Source organism: Pistacia vera, unplaced genomic scaffold, assembly GCF_008641045.1.
Source record: "Pistacia vera cultivar Batoury unplaced genomic scaffold, PisVer_v2 Contig688, whole genome shotgun sequence".
In the NCBI taxonomy this organism is placed as follows: Eukaryota; Viridiplantae; Streptophyta; class Magnoliopsida; order Sapindales; family Anacardiaceae; genus Pistacia; species Pistacia vera.
The window spans coordinates 180441-198441 of NW_022196543.1; the positions used below are offsets into that span (position 1 = coordinate 180441).

The 18001-nt window shown below is 34.4% G+C and overlaps 3 protein-coding genes across 5 annotated transcripts; 2 read left to right on the plus strand and 1 right to left on the minus strand.

The window, feature by feature from the left end:
* Positions 1-3295: 3295 nt before the first annotated feature.
* LOC116113668 lies at positions 3296-5175 on the plus strand. Its single transcript, XM_031399825.1, has 7 exons — positions 3296-3445; positions 3521-3607; positions 3775-3898; positions 4198-4352; positions 4427-4480; positions 4566-4712; positions 4792-5175. Exons 1-7 carry the CDS (start codon positions 3296-3298, stop codon positions 5173-5175), a joined length of 1101 nt encoding a protein of 366 aa, XP_031255685.1.
* A 1846-nt stretch (positions 5176-7021) lies between these two features.
* Positions 7022-11930, plus strand: LOC116113675 (U-box domain-containing protein 34). Its single transcript, XM_031399831.1, has 9 exons — positions 7022-7273; positions 7782-7903; positions 7995-8110; positions 8574-8695; positions 8768-9054; positions 9169-9270; positions 9531-9959; positions 10623-11372; positions 11481-11930. Exons 1-9 carry the CDS (start codon positions 7072-7074, stop codon positions 11691-11693), a joined length of 2343 nt encoding a protein of 780 aa, XP_031255691.1. The 5' UTR covers positions 7022-7071; the 3' UTR covers positions 11694-11930.
* A 303-nt stretch (positions 11931-12233) lies between these two features.
* Positions 12234-14738, minus strand: LOC116113676. Of its 3 annotated transcripts, none has more exons than XM_031399833.1 (5): positions 14572-14738; positions 13460-13628; positions 12876-12959; positions 12588-12791; positions 12234-12506 (listed from the first exon to the last, which is right to left on the minus strand). In XM_031399833.1, exons 1-5 carry the CDS (start codon positions 14635-14637, stop codon positions 12472-12474), a joined length of 558 nt encoding a protein of 185 aa, XP_031255693.1. In that variant the 5' UTR covers positions 14638-14738; the 3' UTR covers positions 12234-12471. The 3 variants fall into 3 exon arrangements, with proteins under 3 accessions (XP_031255693.1, XP_031255692.1, XP_031255694.1); XM_031399832.1 differs by having other exon boundaries at positions 12234-12490; positions 14572-14727; XM_031399834.1 differs by lacking the exon at positions 14572-14738 and adding an exon at positions 13866-14008 and having other exon boundaries at positions 12234-12490.
* Positions 14739-18001: the final 3263 nt, after the last annotated feature.

The window sequence follows — 18001 nt, forward strand, 5'->3', positions numbered from 1 at the left end:
CCTTTTCTACACTCTCTTGCAGTTTTCTTTCTATTGTTTTTAATAATTTTGTCATTATCAATTATATCTAGATTAAACGACATGTTCCCACCCAAGGTTTAGCCAAAATTGAAGGTTACCACCCTTGGTTTCATAAATCCCATATTTCCACCCTTAAATGAACACCGTGGGTGAATGTTGAGTGCTATTACCCTATTGTCCTTGACAAAACCCACCCATGGATTCATAAATTCCAACAACCATTTTGGTTGCTTCCTCGCCAGAAGATCCACTAAACCTAGCATGAATCACTCCCCCAACATCGTTTGAACTCCCCCAGCTGCTCTTTGACCAAAATTTGGCCCAATTGCACTGGATTTGCACTGCCACTAGTGACCTCCTCTGCCTTGCGATCACCGTTTTCTGACCAAATTGGCCTAACTCTGATGTCTTTGGAATGCCCCGACACCACCAAACACATCCCCTCACGTCTCTCATCGAAATCCCTATCATCTCTGCCCCTCTACACTACCAAATCGTCGGCTGCTGCTTAGTGGAATCGCGTGCTTCTTGCTGATTTCCAGCCAATTCTAGCGACAAATACCCACCTCGACACCACCTTTTGATCCACCAACATCCCCTCTCTAAAACCCCCACCACCCCAAGCTTTGATTGCCACGAGGCCCTCACGTAGCAGCCAAAATCTGGCCACCGTGAGGACCAAGAAGTAGCCATTTGGCTACTGCTTCTTGGCCCTTGTGGTGGCTAGATTTTGGATGTCGCGCGAGGGCCTCATGGCGGCTGGATTTTGAGGCCACAAAGCCCTCATGCGACGGCCAAATTCTGGCCACCGAGAGGGCCAAGAAACAGCCATTTGGCTGCTGCTTTTTGGCCCACGCAAAGGCCAAGTCTGGCCGCCATGAAAGAAATGTTAGAGAGATGGTGCTTGTGAGAGAAATTCAAGATATGGAGGGTCATTTTGAAATTTGTATTTCAGACTTATTATGGTATAAATGACCATTTTACCCTTTATCCGTTAAATTAAACGTTTTTCAGTTAATTTAAGAGTGAGAATATGGAATTTATGAAACCATGGGTGGTAACTTGGGTTTTCGCTAAACCTTGGGTGAGAACATGTCGTTTACTCATTATATCTATGATCCATCTATAAGTAAATCGATGGGTAAACACAACGGAAAAACGAAATTTTTTTTCATCGATTACTCTAAAAAACCCAAGATCAGGGTCTGATATGTATATATTTTATATGCTTAAATTGAAAAGAACAAATATGACATTAATCCAAACAAGGATCAGAAATCACACGCACATTTGGAGAAACCTTCAAATATCTCTGAATGCGATTTCGCTATCGATCAAAGAGTAGAATCGAACTCACATCGTCCACATGAAGACAGTACAACAGAGACCAAAAATTGATTTTGCTAGAATCAATCTTTGGCTTTAAGGATTCAATGTTTGGAAGAAAGAGTGAAGAAAATGAAGAGAGAAAATATTTCTCTCAAAATCACTCACGGCCAAGAATGAAGTAATCTTTTAAAACCTAACTTTTGCTTCCTTGATATAAAAAGCAAAATATCAACCCAAACTTAGGTGGAATCGCATATAAGTCTCTGTTTAATTATTTAGTTAAATATTAATATTAACTTCAATAATTAAACTTGTAATTTTGCTAAATTATTCCAATAATAAAATTGGACACGGGCTATAACCTAAGTAAAATTAATTACACAGTAAAATTGACAATATGCTATTTCATCCAAAAGATGAATATACCCTTCCATAGTTAACCATCCTTAAACTGTCTCCTTAGTGTGTGACCCGTAGGCTCCTCATCATACCAGTAGTGAGTAGTATCGCGATTGACATCAATCAATCGTCTCACTACACATAGACCAAGATTGACCCCTAGTAAGATATCATGACCACCCGATAGATTCAAATTCAGCGAAATAGCTACCTGTCAAAGATATGGTTACCGTGCAATCAAATCTTTTCATCATCTGTTATCTCATTGAGACTGTGGTATAGAAATAGTGTCAACCTATATTATCCTTGATATATTTGTATTCAGTTACTAGACCAATGACCGGAATAATAAATTAGATTCAGCAACAACTCAATCCCACTGTGATCACAGATTTAGTGTCATTGTCATTAACTGAATTGCACTGTGAGATAAATTCTCTCGTACCTGGGAATGATGAATCATTTGTCGATCCACCATAGTCTTGATACACTCCTTGCTACAACCAATCACTACCGTATTGATAGCTCTAAATAGAACTACGTTAAGCTAGTATCAAACTATACCAATCGGTGCACAAGACGTTCTGGTGATCTCAAGTCTAAGGATCACATGCACTACCATTCGTTAGAGGATTTGTTCCACAGACACTGGGATTATCATCTATATGAAATACATTAAGTGGATAAGCTTTTAATAATGAGTGCCCGAGGACATATTTGGCTGGATTATTTATGTCAGCTATTCATATTTAGAAAAAAAGTATTCTGGCCCTGCTTGAAATAGGCTATATAAATAATTATTTGACAGGATTTTGGCAGAGCATTTAAATGGAAAGGGAGTTAAATATTCTAATAGAGTTTGACCTTCCAAATTGACTTGGAAGCAGGATCATTACACTGTACTGAGTTATACAACTGTAACTTGAAGATTAATACTGGGCTGCAAATATTTCTAAAATGATCATCATATGTGATTATAGAATTTTCATTATCAATATTTAGAATACTTGATACCCTCATTACAGTTCTATTATCTTAAAGACATATACCATTATATAACTATGATTTACATGATATAATAAATAAGTTTTTCTTTATTAATAAATATTATTACAAAGAGTCAATTCCACGATAATTAATTACCTACACCAACACCATCCAAAGCCTGCAATTCGTCCAGCCCTAAGGAACCCTCAACCCTGCTGGAACAAAATACATTAAGCTTTTAATAATGGCTGCCCGAGGACATATTTCGCTGGATTATTTATGTCAGCTATCCATATTTAGAAAAAAGTATTCTGGCCCTGCTTGAAATAGCTATACAAATAATTATTTGACAGGTTTTTGGCAGAGCATTTAAATGGAAAGGGAGTTAAATATTCTAATAGAGTTTGACCTTCCAAATTGACTTGGAAGCAGGATCATTAGACTCTACTGAGTTATATAATTGTAACTTGAAGATTAAATTTATCTTTATACTTTCTCCAGACCAAACAGAGCTTCTCTTTGTGGTGCTGGCTGTTTTTCCCGTTAGTTGTTAGAACAAATGGAGAAAATTATTTCTATGATTTTGTTGGCAATGGTTGTATTTGTTTTGAATGATGGAGTATATGGTACAGCCAATGATAGAGAAACTCTTTCTGAGATTGATAGGAGGTTGAAGCTTCTCAACAAACCTGCAGTGAAGAGTATTAAGGTATGCCATATTCTACCATCTAAAGAACTTTCATAAAAAACTTGATATCTCTAACGCAATGAAATGTTTATTTAGAGTGAAGATGGAGATATAATTGACTGTGTTGACATCTATAAACAACCTGCTTTCGATCATCCAGCTTTGAGGAACCACACTCTTCAGGTTCTTTCTTCATTACTCTCTTCTCTTGTTCGGACCTCTTTGTGAAAAGCATAGATAGAAAAAGATAGCACTAATTAAACATACATAAGAATCTCAAATATGTTTCACTCGGTAAAAAAAAACCCCGGAACATAATCTTTTCTCATCTTAGTTCATGTAATGTGCAGTTGACACCGAGTATTGATCTACCAACTGAGAAGGTGGATAAAATAAATGAATCTGGTTGGCCAGTGGTAATTCAAACTTGGCAGAAGAATGGAACTTGTCCAAAGGGAACTGTTCCCATTCGCAGTATCCGAAAGCAAGATTTATTGAGAGCAGCTTCTCTTGAGCATTTTGGAAGAAAAACCCCAGAAATTTCCTATACAGCAAATCGAAAAGAAGCAACTAATAATAGCAAATTTATAAATATAAACAACACCAAACTCGACACTCGTGATCTATCTATGGTTAACCGTTCGGTGAGCATCCTTTAAGCTGTTGTAGCTTTTCTATGTCCTTAACATAACTTTGCCAGAAAGTAAACAATAATATTTTGTTGTCTCACTTCCCCTAATTTACTCGATCGCATTTCCTAAACCAGGCTGCAGTTCTAGTTACAGTTGGATACAACTATTTAGGAGCTCAAGGAGATATTAACGTTTGGAATCCTAATGTTGATTTGGAAGACGATTATACTACTGCTCAAATTTGGCTTAAAGGTGGCCCTGGTGACCGTCTCGAAAGTGTCGAGTCAGGATGGATGGTTAGTACATTATTCAATTCGTACTTGAGAAATCCGATTTTTACAATTTCCCTTACTTATCACACTGTTTTCAGGTAAATCCCAAGCTATACGGTGATAAACGCACACGATTTTTCACATACTGGACTGTAAGTGTCATTGCGGCTTTGAACGAAATTTCAGAAACATATGTAACTTATCTTTGCTTATGCAATTGTTTTCATCTATCCTTAGGCTGACGGTTATGACACAACTGGTTGCTTCGACCTCACTTGCACTGGGTTTGTGCAAACAGACTCCGAAGTAGCCCTTGGTGCGAGCATTGATCCTATATCCAGTAAGGGCGGTCCGCAGTATCAAATCACTATTGGCATAACCCTGGTAATTTATCTTTGTGGTCAGTTTGATTAATTTGAATCTATTAGTAAATATAAACTTGATGTTAATTTTTTCATTTCAGGATCCGAACTTAGGTAATTGGTGGTTAAAGTACAACAATAAAGTTGTTGGGTATTGGCCAGCAAATCTGTTCAGTCTCTTAAAGCATAATGCAATTTTAGTGGAATGGGGAGGACAAGTGTTTAGCCCGAGTGTGAAGAAAACTCCGCACACAAAAACTGCTATGGGAAGTGGAGAAATGGCAAATGCTCTTTTGGGTAATGCATGCTTTATCAAGAATGTAAGAATTATAGACAATTCTCTTCAACTGAAGTACCCTGAATGGGTAGCCACTTGGGGTGATGAATATTACTGCTACAATGTATTTAATGACGTCAAAGACTATAGAGATGGACCTATATTTTTCTTTGGAGGGCAGCCTGGAAGTAATCTATACTGTCTTTGAGGGTACAAATTGCAGCGAAACAGAATGCAATCGGTTAGTATATTTCAGTGATTGTCACAGCTCTTCAGCTGCTGCGATAAATAAATGAAATTGATGCGTCATTCGAATAATTCTATCTTTTACTCTCTACGTGTAAAATACTTTAACTGCAAAGAGTTGATAGAGAATAATGAAGATTGACAAATAAAGGGCAAACGGAAAACTGATTGAGAATAGAAATTGATCGGCAACTGGGGTGGGATGAGAGAGAAAGTAAATAGTACAGTCAAAATCTAACTTCTTTTTAACAGTTAAAAAGAAAAATAAAAAAGATTTTAATTTAATTGTCTGAACACATGGCCATGTATTAGTGGGCAGTCTTACCACATAGCATGATAAGGTAGTAAGCTTATCCCATATAAGTTTTTCCAAGAACTCGGAAGAAAAATAATTACAGCCGAAACTGTTAATAGAATAGTGGTTTACGCCAAAATCTCCATGCTCAAAGCCTTAAAACTGTACAGGCTCCGAGTACATCTAGGAGTTAACAAGAGGCATAATTGAGTTACACAGATAAGAAACCGTACACGAAGGTGAAGGGTGTTGGAAAACTGCAGAGTTGACCTGATGATCAAGAATGTTTACTCTTTTTTATTAGTTCTTGAATTCAACCTTTGAGGTCATTTATCATAATAATATTATGGTTTATCTAATCCTTTGGGTTTATAGAATGTTCAATAAACTCTGAAGATTAGTTAAGGTATGTTTAAGCTATCTCAGAGTACTCCGATTACAAAAAAAAAAGTACTGGATAACTGTATGTTCGATTTCGAGGTCTGATGACTTTGATTCACAGTTATTGAGCAAATTATATTAATATTAGGTTTTTCACTTACAAAATGTGTTGAGTTAGCCACAACATGTCATCACCAAGAAGTCTTTTTTCATAAAGTTTTAAATAGATATGATTTTTTTTTTTTTTTGGGTGACTTAGGATGTTCAGGTCAATTTATGGGCACCTGTACTAATTCTCTGTGGCCTTAAAATTGACAACTGAATAAATTCAGTAAGTGGTCACCCTTATTAACAACCTATGTGGAATTGTGGATCGAACTCATAACCTCTTGAATAATACATCCAAGAGTCTTGGTTGACCGTTGAGCTACCAGTGATGGTTTTTATATAGATATGTTTCCATACTTCTAAAAATTTTCAAATTTATATTTTATACAAGGTGAGCTTTCAAATTTGAATATACAAAAAATATAATCCAAGATTTCAAATTCGATCATATTTTAAAAACCATTTAAGAATTCGAAAAGACCCATATCACAGAAATAGCCATTTGTAAAAACAAGGACACTTCACATATCAGAAATTATCGATCATCATATTACATTAACTCTGTTTCCATTTTATTTTACATAATACTGCCCCAACCCAAAGCCACCATTTAGCCAATTGCATATGATGCGGATACAGTCATGCAACATCAAATGGCATTAATATTCTTTAAAGAACAAACACTAATGAACTAAATACAACAGAAAAGATATTTTAGAAGTATTCTTTTTTTTTTTTTAAAAGGTTTAATTTCTAATGACTAAACTATTTGCACCCATCATCTTTTTTCTTTTGTTTTGACTAATGAATTAATCTTTTACTAAACAAATACGATGTTGCTTGTATTACTGAATTAATTTTTTAATCATTTTTATTGCTTGAAAAGATAATCACAATTTCAAATTATAATTTGCCTTTTAATAATCAGAAGATTGGGCCTTCACTGCGGAGCCCAAAGGCCGAAACTAGTACAGGTCAATGCCACCATTTTTTGGTCAACTCCGTGGTCCCTGCAACTTCCGAGCCACAATAACTCTCAATCAGAAGTCAACAAGTTTAATTGAAACCACCAAAATGAGCCTCTCCATTGATGGTGTTGGAGGTGCTTCGGCAGAGATGAAGTCAGTGGCGGTTGCCGTGAACGTTGGAGAAGGAAGTGGAGGAGGCAATGGAAGTCGACGTGCCGTGCGGTGGGCCGTGGAGAATCTCATGAACAAAGCTGATCGTTTTATCTTAGTCCACGTTATGCCCCCCATCACTTCGATTCCAACTCCGTGTAATTATCTAGAACATGCAATATTTTAATGAGCTTTTGGTTTGGACGTTGAATTGAATTTGTTTTGTGGTGCTGTTAAATCAATCTGTGTGATCACACTAGAGTAAATTCTTTTAAAGTAATGAAACTCAATATAGAGTTGAAACTGATGATTTTGTTTGATTTCTGAGATTTCTTAAGAGATTCTTAAGAGAAGAAAGAAGCGTCATATTACAATACTTATACTTTGCCCGTTTTATATATAAAAATATTATCAATTTGTTACAATATCAGACGTATAATATTGAATTCAAGAGTTGTAAAGCTTTTTAGCTATAACATTAAACCTCCGAATTGTATGTTACATGTTTCAAGTGTAACATTAAACCTCTAAATTTTGTAAAGTTTTGTAGCCATATCCAAGAAAATTAATGCCAAAGCTTAAGCAAAACCCTTCACTAGAAATTGTTTATTTAAGTAAAAGCTGTTTCCAAGGCTGGTAAATTGATTGTGGATACATATTCTACAGCAGGAGAATGTATACCGGTAGCTGAGCTGGATGAGAATGTGGTGAAAGTGTATGTGCAGGATGTCAAATTAAAGACGGAGGAAATCTTTATTCCATATAAAAAACTATGCAAGACAAGGAAGGTAAGTTTGAGCTTCTTTGGTGCTTTAACCTAGGTTGATTTCTACTGAATTCTGAGTGTGAGAATTTGAATTTGTGCTGAATCTTTTGCAGGTAGAAACGTTGGTCTTGGAGGATGATAATCCGGCGTCTGCACTTCTAAGATATGTATCTGCGGCTAGGATTAATAACTTAGTTTTAGGTTCTTGCTATACAAATTGTATAGTGAGGTAAGTTTTCATCTTTTTAGTTCTTTATCATTTGCCATTCAATGTCCTGTCCTAATGATAATTGATGATATTTATTATAATGTAAGGATTGCTGAATTATTCAACATCACTATCTTCAAATCAGTATATATTAATTGTGAAATCTTGTCCACACACTTTTGAAGTCGATCAAAATTGCTTCAGAGGGGTGTGTGCAAGACAGCGGGAGTTTGAATCAATGGAATATCATATGCTTGTATGTGGTGCTGTCCCTGTGGATGTTTTTTTACTATGAACTTCGTGTTGTTGATTATTTTGTGGCCAGTATCTTATTAATCATCTCTCTCTCTCTCTCTCTCTCTCTCTCTCCATCTTCCTTTGATTTCTTCATCTTTCTTTCTTATTTTCTTATTTTGGTGTAATTGAAATAAAGCATTTTTTCTCTTTTGCACATGTCTGCTAAGTTTCTGTCACTTTTCTTTAGGAAACTGAAGGGACCTGGGGTACCAACAACTGTCCTGAAATCTTCTCCCAGTACCTGCGATATTTATGTTGTATCAAAGCGTCGAGTCATCACAGATTCAGCTAATTCCACATCAACTAGTGGTATGTTGAAACTGCTTTCTTTTAAGTTAATGTGTTGTCATGCCCTTGATTGTCTCTTTTTGAATCTTACAGAGACCAGCACACGCCTCCAAGCACTTACTCAAAGGGATTATGGAGAGGGCTACAATGGCATTAATGAACAATTATCAGGACTAAGTGCTTCCTCTGTGGATACAAAAGTTCATAAAAACTTTGGAGCATCATCAGAGAATTATCCAAGTTCTTATGCATTCTCAAATATTAGTTCTCCAGTAAATGCTAGTGTAAATATGAACTTTAATTGTCAAAACTTGGGAGATAACTTTGAAACTACTCTCGTTAAGCAATGCAATTCCATGGCTTCTTCAATACCTGAGCAGGTGAAATTTTGAAGTATTTTGTTGTGTTACTTGCATGTTATTTCCTTGTAACTTTGCAGAAATGTTTCCTTTTTCAAGGTGATGGCGATTTTAATTTGCTAGCACTTTTTGCAGTCAGCTGTGCATGCTGAAATTGAAAAGCTGCGGCTAGAATTACAAACTACTGTTGCCATGTATGAAAGAGCTTGTGAAGAGGTGGTCCATGCCCAAAACAAGGTGGGAGACTTTCAGAAATTAAAGGAATGGAAATCAACACTTAGATTCAATTGGAGTTTAATTAGGTTTCTGAAGATTTTAGTACAAAAGAAAGTACTTATAGCTTTCATTTTGCATATATTATGGCACAATTTCACATATTCATATAAATGCATGAACGTGAGCTTTGAGAAACAATTTCTAATTCAGTGAGGTCCAAGAAACGCATCACTCTATCTCCCATACCATGGAACATTTATCATTGGTGCTTAAGTTTGCAGGTTCAGTTACTTTCTTCTGGGTGCGTTGAAGAGGCAAGAAAAGTGAATGCTGCCTTGGAAAGGAAAGAAACTTTGTCAAAAATTGCTGCTGAAGAGAAAGCAAAGCATTTGCAAGTCTTGAAGGAGGTTGAGGAAGCAAAAAAATTGCTTGATAAAGAGGCTTATGAAAGGCAAATAGCTGAAGTGAAAGCCCAGAAGGAATCCTCAGAGAAACAAAAAATTGTTGATGCACTCTTATATAATGACAGGAGGTACAGAAGGTATACTAAGGATGAAATTGAGGTAGCAACAGATTTCTTCTCTGAAAATAATGTTATTGGTGAAGGAGGTTATGGGAAAGTTTATAAATGCAATATTGATCACACTCCTGTAGCTGTTAAGGTTCTTTGGCCTGATGCTGTTAAGAAGAAAGATGAGTTTCTAAAGGAGGTAATTTTAGCTCAAAATTGTTTTTTCAATAATCATAAAGTGAGAAGGCCTACTTAATCTATTATGCCTATCACCATACTATTGATAATTTGTCTAGAGAAGTAGAGATGGAGTATGCACCATACACAATTATATAAGAAACTATAGACTTTATATTAGTAATGAAAATGAGAAGTTACAAAAGTAGATTAGTAGACCATCAGGAGAACTAAAATTCTATGCACAATATTCACCCTGCAATTTGTTTGTGGTTCGATTTGGATTTGTCAAATTCACTGGTTAATAAAACTTTTACTGACATTTTTGCAAAATGTTCCACACTGTTATAAATATCCTAAAACTAATCCGTTGGCAAGAAAGGGATCCCTCTTTGTTGATTCCTTTACTAGGACCATATTCCTGACATCGTCTCCATTGGGGCAAATGATTCTTAAAAATTTTAAATTATCGTCCCTAAATTTTTTATAGTTTTTACTTTTTCTGGTTTTTTTCTTTTCGTGGTTCTTTTGCATATATTCAAGTCTGTTGCTACAATTATGATATAAAATTTCGTTTCTATATATGTCCAGCAATTTTTCAGATACTCCTGAATTTTCCTAGGTGCTATTTCGAAATTTAGAAAATCATAGTTGGTGATAAAATTACTGTTCCCTATTTTTGCAGGTTGAAGTGTTAAGCCAGATACGACATCCACACATGGTTCTGCTGCTGGGAGCATGTCCTGAGATCAGTTGCTTGGTCTATGAATACTTGGAAAATGGAAGCCTGGATGAATATATTTTGCACCAGAATGGAAAGCCCTCACTTCCTTGGTTTGTTCGGTTCCGCTTAGTTTTTGAAGTAGCTTGTGGGCTAGCATTCTTACACAACTCAAAGCCAGAACCTATTGTCCATCGAGATCTGAAACCGGGTAATATCTTGTTAGATGGAAATTATGTGAGCAAAATTGGGGACGTTGGGCTAGCCAAACTCATGTATGACATTGTGCCTGATAACATCACAGAGTACAGAGACTCTATTATTGCTGGTACTCTTCACTACATGGATCCAGAGTATCAGAGAACTGGCACCCTTCGACCAAAATCAGACCTGTATGCTTTTGGAGTGATTGTGCTCCAGTTGTTGACAGCTCAGTCTCCAAATGGACTCATATCGAAAGTTGAAAATGCCATCAAGAGCAGCACCTTTGCAAACATATTAGATAAGTCGGTTACAGATTGGCCAGTTGCTGAAGCAGAGGAATTGGCTCAAATTGCGTTGAAGTGTTCAAAGCTTAGATGTAGAGACAGACCAGATCTTGATACTGAAATTATGCCAGTTCTTAAGAGACTCAAAGATTTTGCAGATACTCATGTAAAGTTGAATAGAGATAATATTTATGCACCAAACCACTTCTTTTGTCCGATCCTTCAGGTGAAACGTAACACTGAATTAGAGAAACATATGATTTACAAATCTGATTCTCTTTAGCCTACATCTTATATACAGTTTTTTTTGTGCTTCATCTTGTGAATAATGCAGGAAGTAATGGAAGATCCATACATTGCAGCTGATGGTTTTACATATGAGCACAGAGCAATCAAGGCATGGCTTGAAAGACATAATGTATCACCAGTAACAAAGCTTAGGCTCCAGCATTCAATGGTCATTCCAAATTACACATTACGTTCTGCCATACAGGAGTGGAAGTCACCTGTGACATATTCAGGTGCTATCTCTGCAAAAGATTGTTGAAGTGCCTCACTTTAGGAGAGCTTGGCATTGCCCGAATCCTCTTTCAATGCCATTGTGATGAAGGAAAATTAACAGATGCAGCTGGCGTATGGTGTAAAGTAATCAACTAAAGTAGTATGGGGGTGAGAGTTCAAGTGCCTTTGACATGATTCATGAGTGAAATGATTCATGAGAAGTAATTTGCTTTATTATGTTTTACGCATTTGGAAGAGCATAAATCCTGGTAATACGAATGTACAGCATAGATGTCTCGTTAGAAACAGGTTATGGTATACGCATTGTTGATCAAATTGTTATTATATTGGGAGGTGTTTCCAAAAGGGCATAATTTCATTTTACACGTTAATTTGCCAATATGAAGATGAATTCCAAAAAATGTGGATGGCAATGCAAAAATTGGGTTATGAATTTGAGTTATGCGCCACCAGGCCTACAAAAAAATTGATCCCTTTTTATCGTTTCCCAGAATTATTTGAAGTCTCAGACACTAAATTATTAAACCGAAATAAGATTCTGATCACCGATATGGGCTCAACATAATTGTATCAACACAATTCATTTGATCAATCACATCCTTGCATTTTTATATAAAGCTACAGCATAAAAGGCAAGATCCAGCTTGATACTAGTAATTATCTATACATACAGTGCCAAAAATATTTATACATTTTACTAGTTTATGCTATAAGGTGCTGAAAGGTATCAGTTATCCACTTGTGTAAATTCTAAAGCATTTGCATCTGGATCTCGTGTGAAGATCGCTGGCCGCCCAGATTTGCTAAGTGTGTAGGGAATACCTACAGAAGAGAACGGCTGAAAAAGTTATCTATGTTCACTACCTGCCAAAAAAAAAAAAAATTACACATATGGATGGATATCTTGAGAATAATCTACCTGCTTTATCAAGAATTGTTTTGAGTTTAGACACATCCCGAATTGCAATACAAGTATGACGATCTCGACCTCCATGTTCAGGTCGTCCAGTTAAGGGGTCTGGATTTGGAAGCTCCATCAAATGAATCATTTCAGAACCCACCCACAACCAAGCACCCCTGTAGGGAAGCTTATCATCTGGCCTTGCCTCATTGGTTTCAAGACCTAATTTTATGAATTGAAAAGAAAACTTTATTTCCTTTTCTCCTCTGTTCATACATAACTATTGTAACTGAAATAGAAACGCACCTAGAATATTCTGATAAAACTCAAGTGACCTTTCAAGGTTTTCACACAGAATTCCAACATGATGCACGCTTACAACTCCATAATCTGTACCAATATCAGAAAATAAATAAATATGACTTATTTGAAAAAGGAAGAAATACAAAATAATTTAACAAACAATAAAATTGGATGATATACCACCTCTTTTTTTTTTTTTTTTCCCCCTTAAAATTCTAACTTCTACGTCATGGTTGCCCATAATAATGCAATAACAATTATGGGAGTTGTCGACCGGCAAGAAATTTCCAGAACAGCATTTAAGAAGACATTTAAGGACAATTTTGATACAAAGAATCTATACAGGAAAGCAGAAAAACCAACTCTGATGAACATATGGAACTTTTTCATTCCCTGTTATTGCTTGCTTGTATATCATCAGTCAATATTAAATTAAAAAATAAGCGTTAACCCAATACAGCCAAACTCTCAACATGGAATAAATTAGTTGCATGAAGTTTCAAGGCCCGAACTCTTTTTCCTGGAAAGCAACTAGTAGGAAATGTATCCTGATCTATCAAAGTGGATGATGAATTAAGAAAAGTTACCAATCTTGTCACTGACTCTAACTGAATCTTTCTCAAGTACACCTCCTTCGGCAGACATCTTTGCTTTAGTCGTGAAACAAAGCCCACTGTATCTACCATTTCTCACAGTCATCTGTTGAACATTGGATGATGTGTTTGAAAATATGGAGCTGACACTTGTACAATTCACCTGCAATCAAAGACAGGAGATTAACAGCCATCAAGGATAACAAAAGAAAATGGCCAAAATGCTTTGAGAAGTACAAATTTGTCAGCAACGAGATCTAGAAAACTAGTTTTTAGGCCATGTAAAACTGCATAGGTTTCATTTTGAAATGTGGAACATTGCCAGTGCAGTTTTTTCCATCACATTATGGTAAAATTAAAGCATTTATGAAGGACCAAAATGCTTTCAATATCCCAATACCTAGATATTTGCAGGAACTGACGGTAAAACTCGATTAAAAGCTATAAATCTGTCCAGCGACAAACCTAAACTTCTATCTCTCATATTGCCAGCCTACAAATAGACAGAGAATAAATTATGTTTTCCAGCAGCAAACCTGTGGTAATAATTTAAGAGATGGAAGTATTACAACATGTTTTATTTCAGCAGCTATCTGTTGTAATAATTCAAGACCCTTTATACTTCTTCAATGTTATTCAAGTCATCACACCAAATATCACAGTATAAGTAATCTTACAGGCACAAAATCATCCTTGTCTATTAAAGATTTTAAACCAAGTGGAACACAGCACCAAACATAGTTTAGATTAATTCCCCTCACTCCATTTTCTGGGTAGCCAAGCAACAGATAAATTTAATTAAAAAAAATGCAAAATACAAGTGTTGTTAGGTAGTGTTTGGTTATCAAATTATCAACTTGAAAATGCAAACTTCAATGCAATTTTTGCTTCGCAAATCAAAAACAAACAAACAGTAACTCACTCTCCATATCAATCAAATTAAAAAAAAAAAAAAAAAAATCCAGGTCCCGACCTAGCTCATTTCAACCCACTTAACAAATAATGAACAATTCAATTGCCACAATAATTCAAGTAGTCCAGCTAGTTTCTACAATTAATGAATCTCTGAAATCGTTCAATAATGCAGTCAGAGATGATAAAGTTACCTTATGTTGACCAGGAACGGTGGCAGCTGGACTGAGAAGAGACGCCATCGATGAACACTGAGTCATCTGTTCTGAGTCAGTTTTCTTTATTTATTCAAATAATTTGTGAACCAAAATCGCAACAACGACTCTTCCCAGTTGATTGGTTCACAAATTTCTTGCGAATAAACGTCGAACCACAGCCACAAACTTCCTCCTAGGGGTAAATCTATAAAATCAAATAAATTGACGGTACAACAGAAAATAAATAAAACTTTAGGGAAATTTTCGTAAAACAAATAATTTGAATATGAAAACAGTCGGCCAAAGACTACCTATTATCAACCGTTCGACATTTTTATGATTCTACACTCTGTCCCGCGTCAACTCAACTGCCCATTGATTTAAAGATCTATTACTTTAATTAACTCTAATTAATAATTAATTATTTTATGCCAATAAGTAGGTAGATCTGCCGAGTTTTAACAGGATTTCAATATAATTAATATTTAATTAGTTAAATTGTTTTTTCATATGTTATTTTCTTTTGAAACTAGAGCTTATTTGCTCCTGTTTAAGTTGATATTCTCTAGCACAACCAACCAGAATATTGATTTGTGTAATTTAATATGCTCATAGTTATAGGCTATACTATAGCTGATAAAATAACGTATTAAAATTTAAATGAAAGCGAATCTTATCGTACAAATTATGGAATAAAGGAAATCTGGTTATTTATTGGGAAGAAACTATGAAAAGTGAAAACGTGGTACACAAGTTGCCGACATGGGGGCACAAGTCTAGACTCGGGATGAATTATGAATTATCTTGTGAATATTTTTTAAATTAAAAGAAAATTGAGAATTATGATGTATGCGATGACATGGAGGATGACGGTGACAAGGACACCTGGCAAAATATCTGAAGTAAGATGGAATATCTCTGGATGGAAGATATGTGATTCACGGGGTTGGTCAGTTGGATGATCAAATCACATGCCTATTAACTATTTTTTTCATCGATATCTTTCTCAACCATTCTTCCCTTACTTGGGCTGAAATAAATCACATGCTTATCAAAACATTTTTTTATATATTTAATTACTTTAACTTTAAATCACATCTTACCACCCTTTGTAATTGTTAACAAAAGTGATTTATACAAATAATGAAATTAAAATAGAAGCTAATTTGAAAATAAAAACATAATTTATTTTACTTCTTCAATTATAGAAATTCGGTTTAAAAAAAAAAAAAAATCCAACGGTTAAAAGCATGTTTCATAAAAATATAAAAATTAACTCACAATCTAATCTTATAAATTTTTACTCATAATCCCGATGTGATAATTTGTAATTAGTTAACTTACAAATAGACATGTCTGAGAGAAAATTTCATGAAATGTTTTCAATAGGAAATTCGTATTTGACTTGATTATTTACATAAGCATCTATACAAGTCATATAATAATATTTGATAGTTTATTAATTTTGATCTGACATAAAAATATTGTGCAAAAATATTGTAAAATATAATGATAAAATCTTGCAACGTGGGTTTCAGGGCAATAAAAACGGCGTAGCTCATGGTGTTGAAAATTTTGTTCAATGTTTTAAAATACGAATTTTACTATGGTGTCCATAACCATAAGCTGTGCCTGTAAAGATTTTTAACATTCAAATACTTAAAAATTAGATGTCTAAAAATGACCCACCAAATCAATCTTTGTCATTATTTGAACACCTTTAGGGTCCTTTAGTTCTTTATTTTATACCCTATTTCCAATCTTATTCTTAAAATAATTGTTTGTTTCATTATTTAAGAAATACTATTATATTATATTTAATTACTTTTAGACTCCATAAATTTATTAATTTAATTAAACACCCCAGCAAAAAAGTTTAAAAATTAACAAAAACACTCTCACCCAGGCATCCACTCATAATTGTCAGATTCCAACAACCACCGTTGATGGTAACTAGAAACTGTCACAACGGCATATAAACGATCGGAACTGGCTGGTAATTTATCGATCTGGCCAAAAAAGTCCAAATCGACGTACAACCAGTCTGCATCATAATGCCAGATTCCGACCAGATTCCGACAGTGGTGACCGAAATCTGGCACTATGGGTGGGTGGGGGTGTTTTTGTCATTATACAAATTTTTTATATATTAGGGTGTTTAGTTAAATTAGCAAGCCTATGAGGTTTTTTGGTTAATTTTTAAATTTTACCTCGTAATAATCACCCTACTCAACTACTTAATACTATTTACAAAATCCTATCCAAAATAACAAACCAAACCAACTCTTAAATATTAAGTAATTTAATAACGTTTTCCCCTTCTTATATTAGTTAAAAGCTTGATTGTCCATACATCATTGTCCAATAATAAAAACTTGTCGTTTTTTTTTTTTTTTTTTTTTAAGAATAAATTAATGGCATTATTTTATAAAAAAAATGGAAATTACATTAGCTCTTTTAATGATAATATGTCGCATAAATTTGTTTGGTATAGTTTGAATAACAAGTAGATTGTATATATTTTATTTAATTAGAGGGAATAAATTCGATTAAATTTTAATGTGTTGATGAATTTTCCTAATCGAACTATTTCTAAACTTTGAAAACCAATTCAAATTGATGAATTTCAAACTCAAGAATCATCAAAGTAAATTTGATGGACGATTAATATTGTAAAGTTAATTCAATGTATTAGATTCCAATCCACCTAATATTGGATTGATTTATATTGAATTATTCCGTTAATCCGTTTCTAGATATTGAATTACCTTTTAGACCCATCGTATTGTACTTTATCTGACCAACACTCCACTAATGTATTTTGTCACTTTTAATATTTTTACTCAATTCAACCATGTCTATATCTTATATCTCACGAATTATATTTTTAATCTCTTGTCCATTGAAATGTAATTCTCTAATATTGGGAAAGATTAATATTTAATAAGTTTTGTTCAATTAAAGTAAGATTTTTGTTGATTGACACAAAAATATCATTATTAAACCAGATATGTATAAAGTTAAATTGGATGATAAAATCTTAGACTTTAGGTTAAGATGAGCTTCTAGATAAGGGTTCATAACAATCTCCTCCTTGTGATTTGAAAAAAAAACAACAGATCCAAGTGTTCTAGAAAGTCAACAAAACCACCCAAAAAGTTAACAAAATCCAAAACTTTTTTTCTTTTTTCAAAAAGACTTCAATATCCTTTGTCTCATTACACTTCCCTTTCTGATTTTATTTTATTCAATTTTTATTTTAATAATTGATTTAGTTTTTATATAGTAAAGTATTAATTAAAATAGAGCCTAAGTTTCATATAAAAAAATTATGTTTCCCCAATCCGTATGAAATGGTTAGACGGAGAAAATGTATGATGACAATCAATATTAATTAAAGTTAGCTATTAAATATTACTACATCTTG

Coding starts and splice junctions, on each gene's coding strand:
- LOC116113676 (XM_031399832.1), bottom strand. CDS start 14,637: ATGACTCAGTGTTCATCGATGGCGTCTCTTCTCAGTCCAGCTGCCACC. Junction 13,629..14,571: donor CCGTTCCTGGTCAACATAAG/GTAACTTTATCA, acceptor CTTTGATTGCAG/GTGAATTGTACAAGTGTCAG. Junction 12,491..12,587: donor AACAATTCTTGATAAAGCAG/GTAGATTATTCT, acceptor TCTCTTCTGTAG/GTATTCCCTACACACTTAGC.
- LOC116113668 (XM_031399825.1), top strand. CDS start 3,296: ATGGAGAAAATTATTTCTATGATTTTGTTGGCAATGGTTGTATTTGTT. Junction 3,446..3,520: donor CTGCAGTGAAGAGTATTAAG/GTATGCCATATT, acceptor ATGTTTATTTAG/AGTGAAGATGGAGATATAAT. Junction 4,713..4,791: donor TCACTATTGGCATAACCCTG/GTAATTTATCTT, acceptor TTTTCATTTCAG/GATCCGAACTTAGGTAATTG.
- LOC116113675 (XM_031399831.1), top strand. CDS start 7,072: ATGAGCCTCTCCATTGATGGTGTTGGAGGTGCTTCGGCAGAGATGAAG. Junction 7,274..7,781: donor CACTTCGATTCCAACTCCGT/GTAATTATCTAG, acceptor CATATTCTACAG/CAGGAGAATGTATACCGGTA. Junction 7,904..7,994: donor AACTATGCAAGACAAGGAAG/GTAAGTTTGAGC, acceptor AATCTTTTGCAG/GTAGAAACGTTGGTCTTGGA.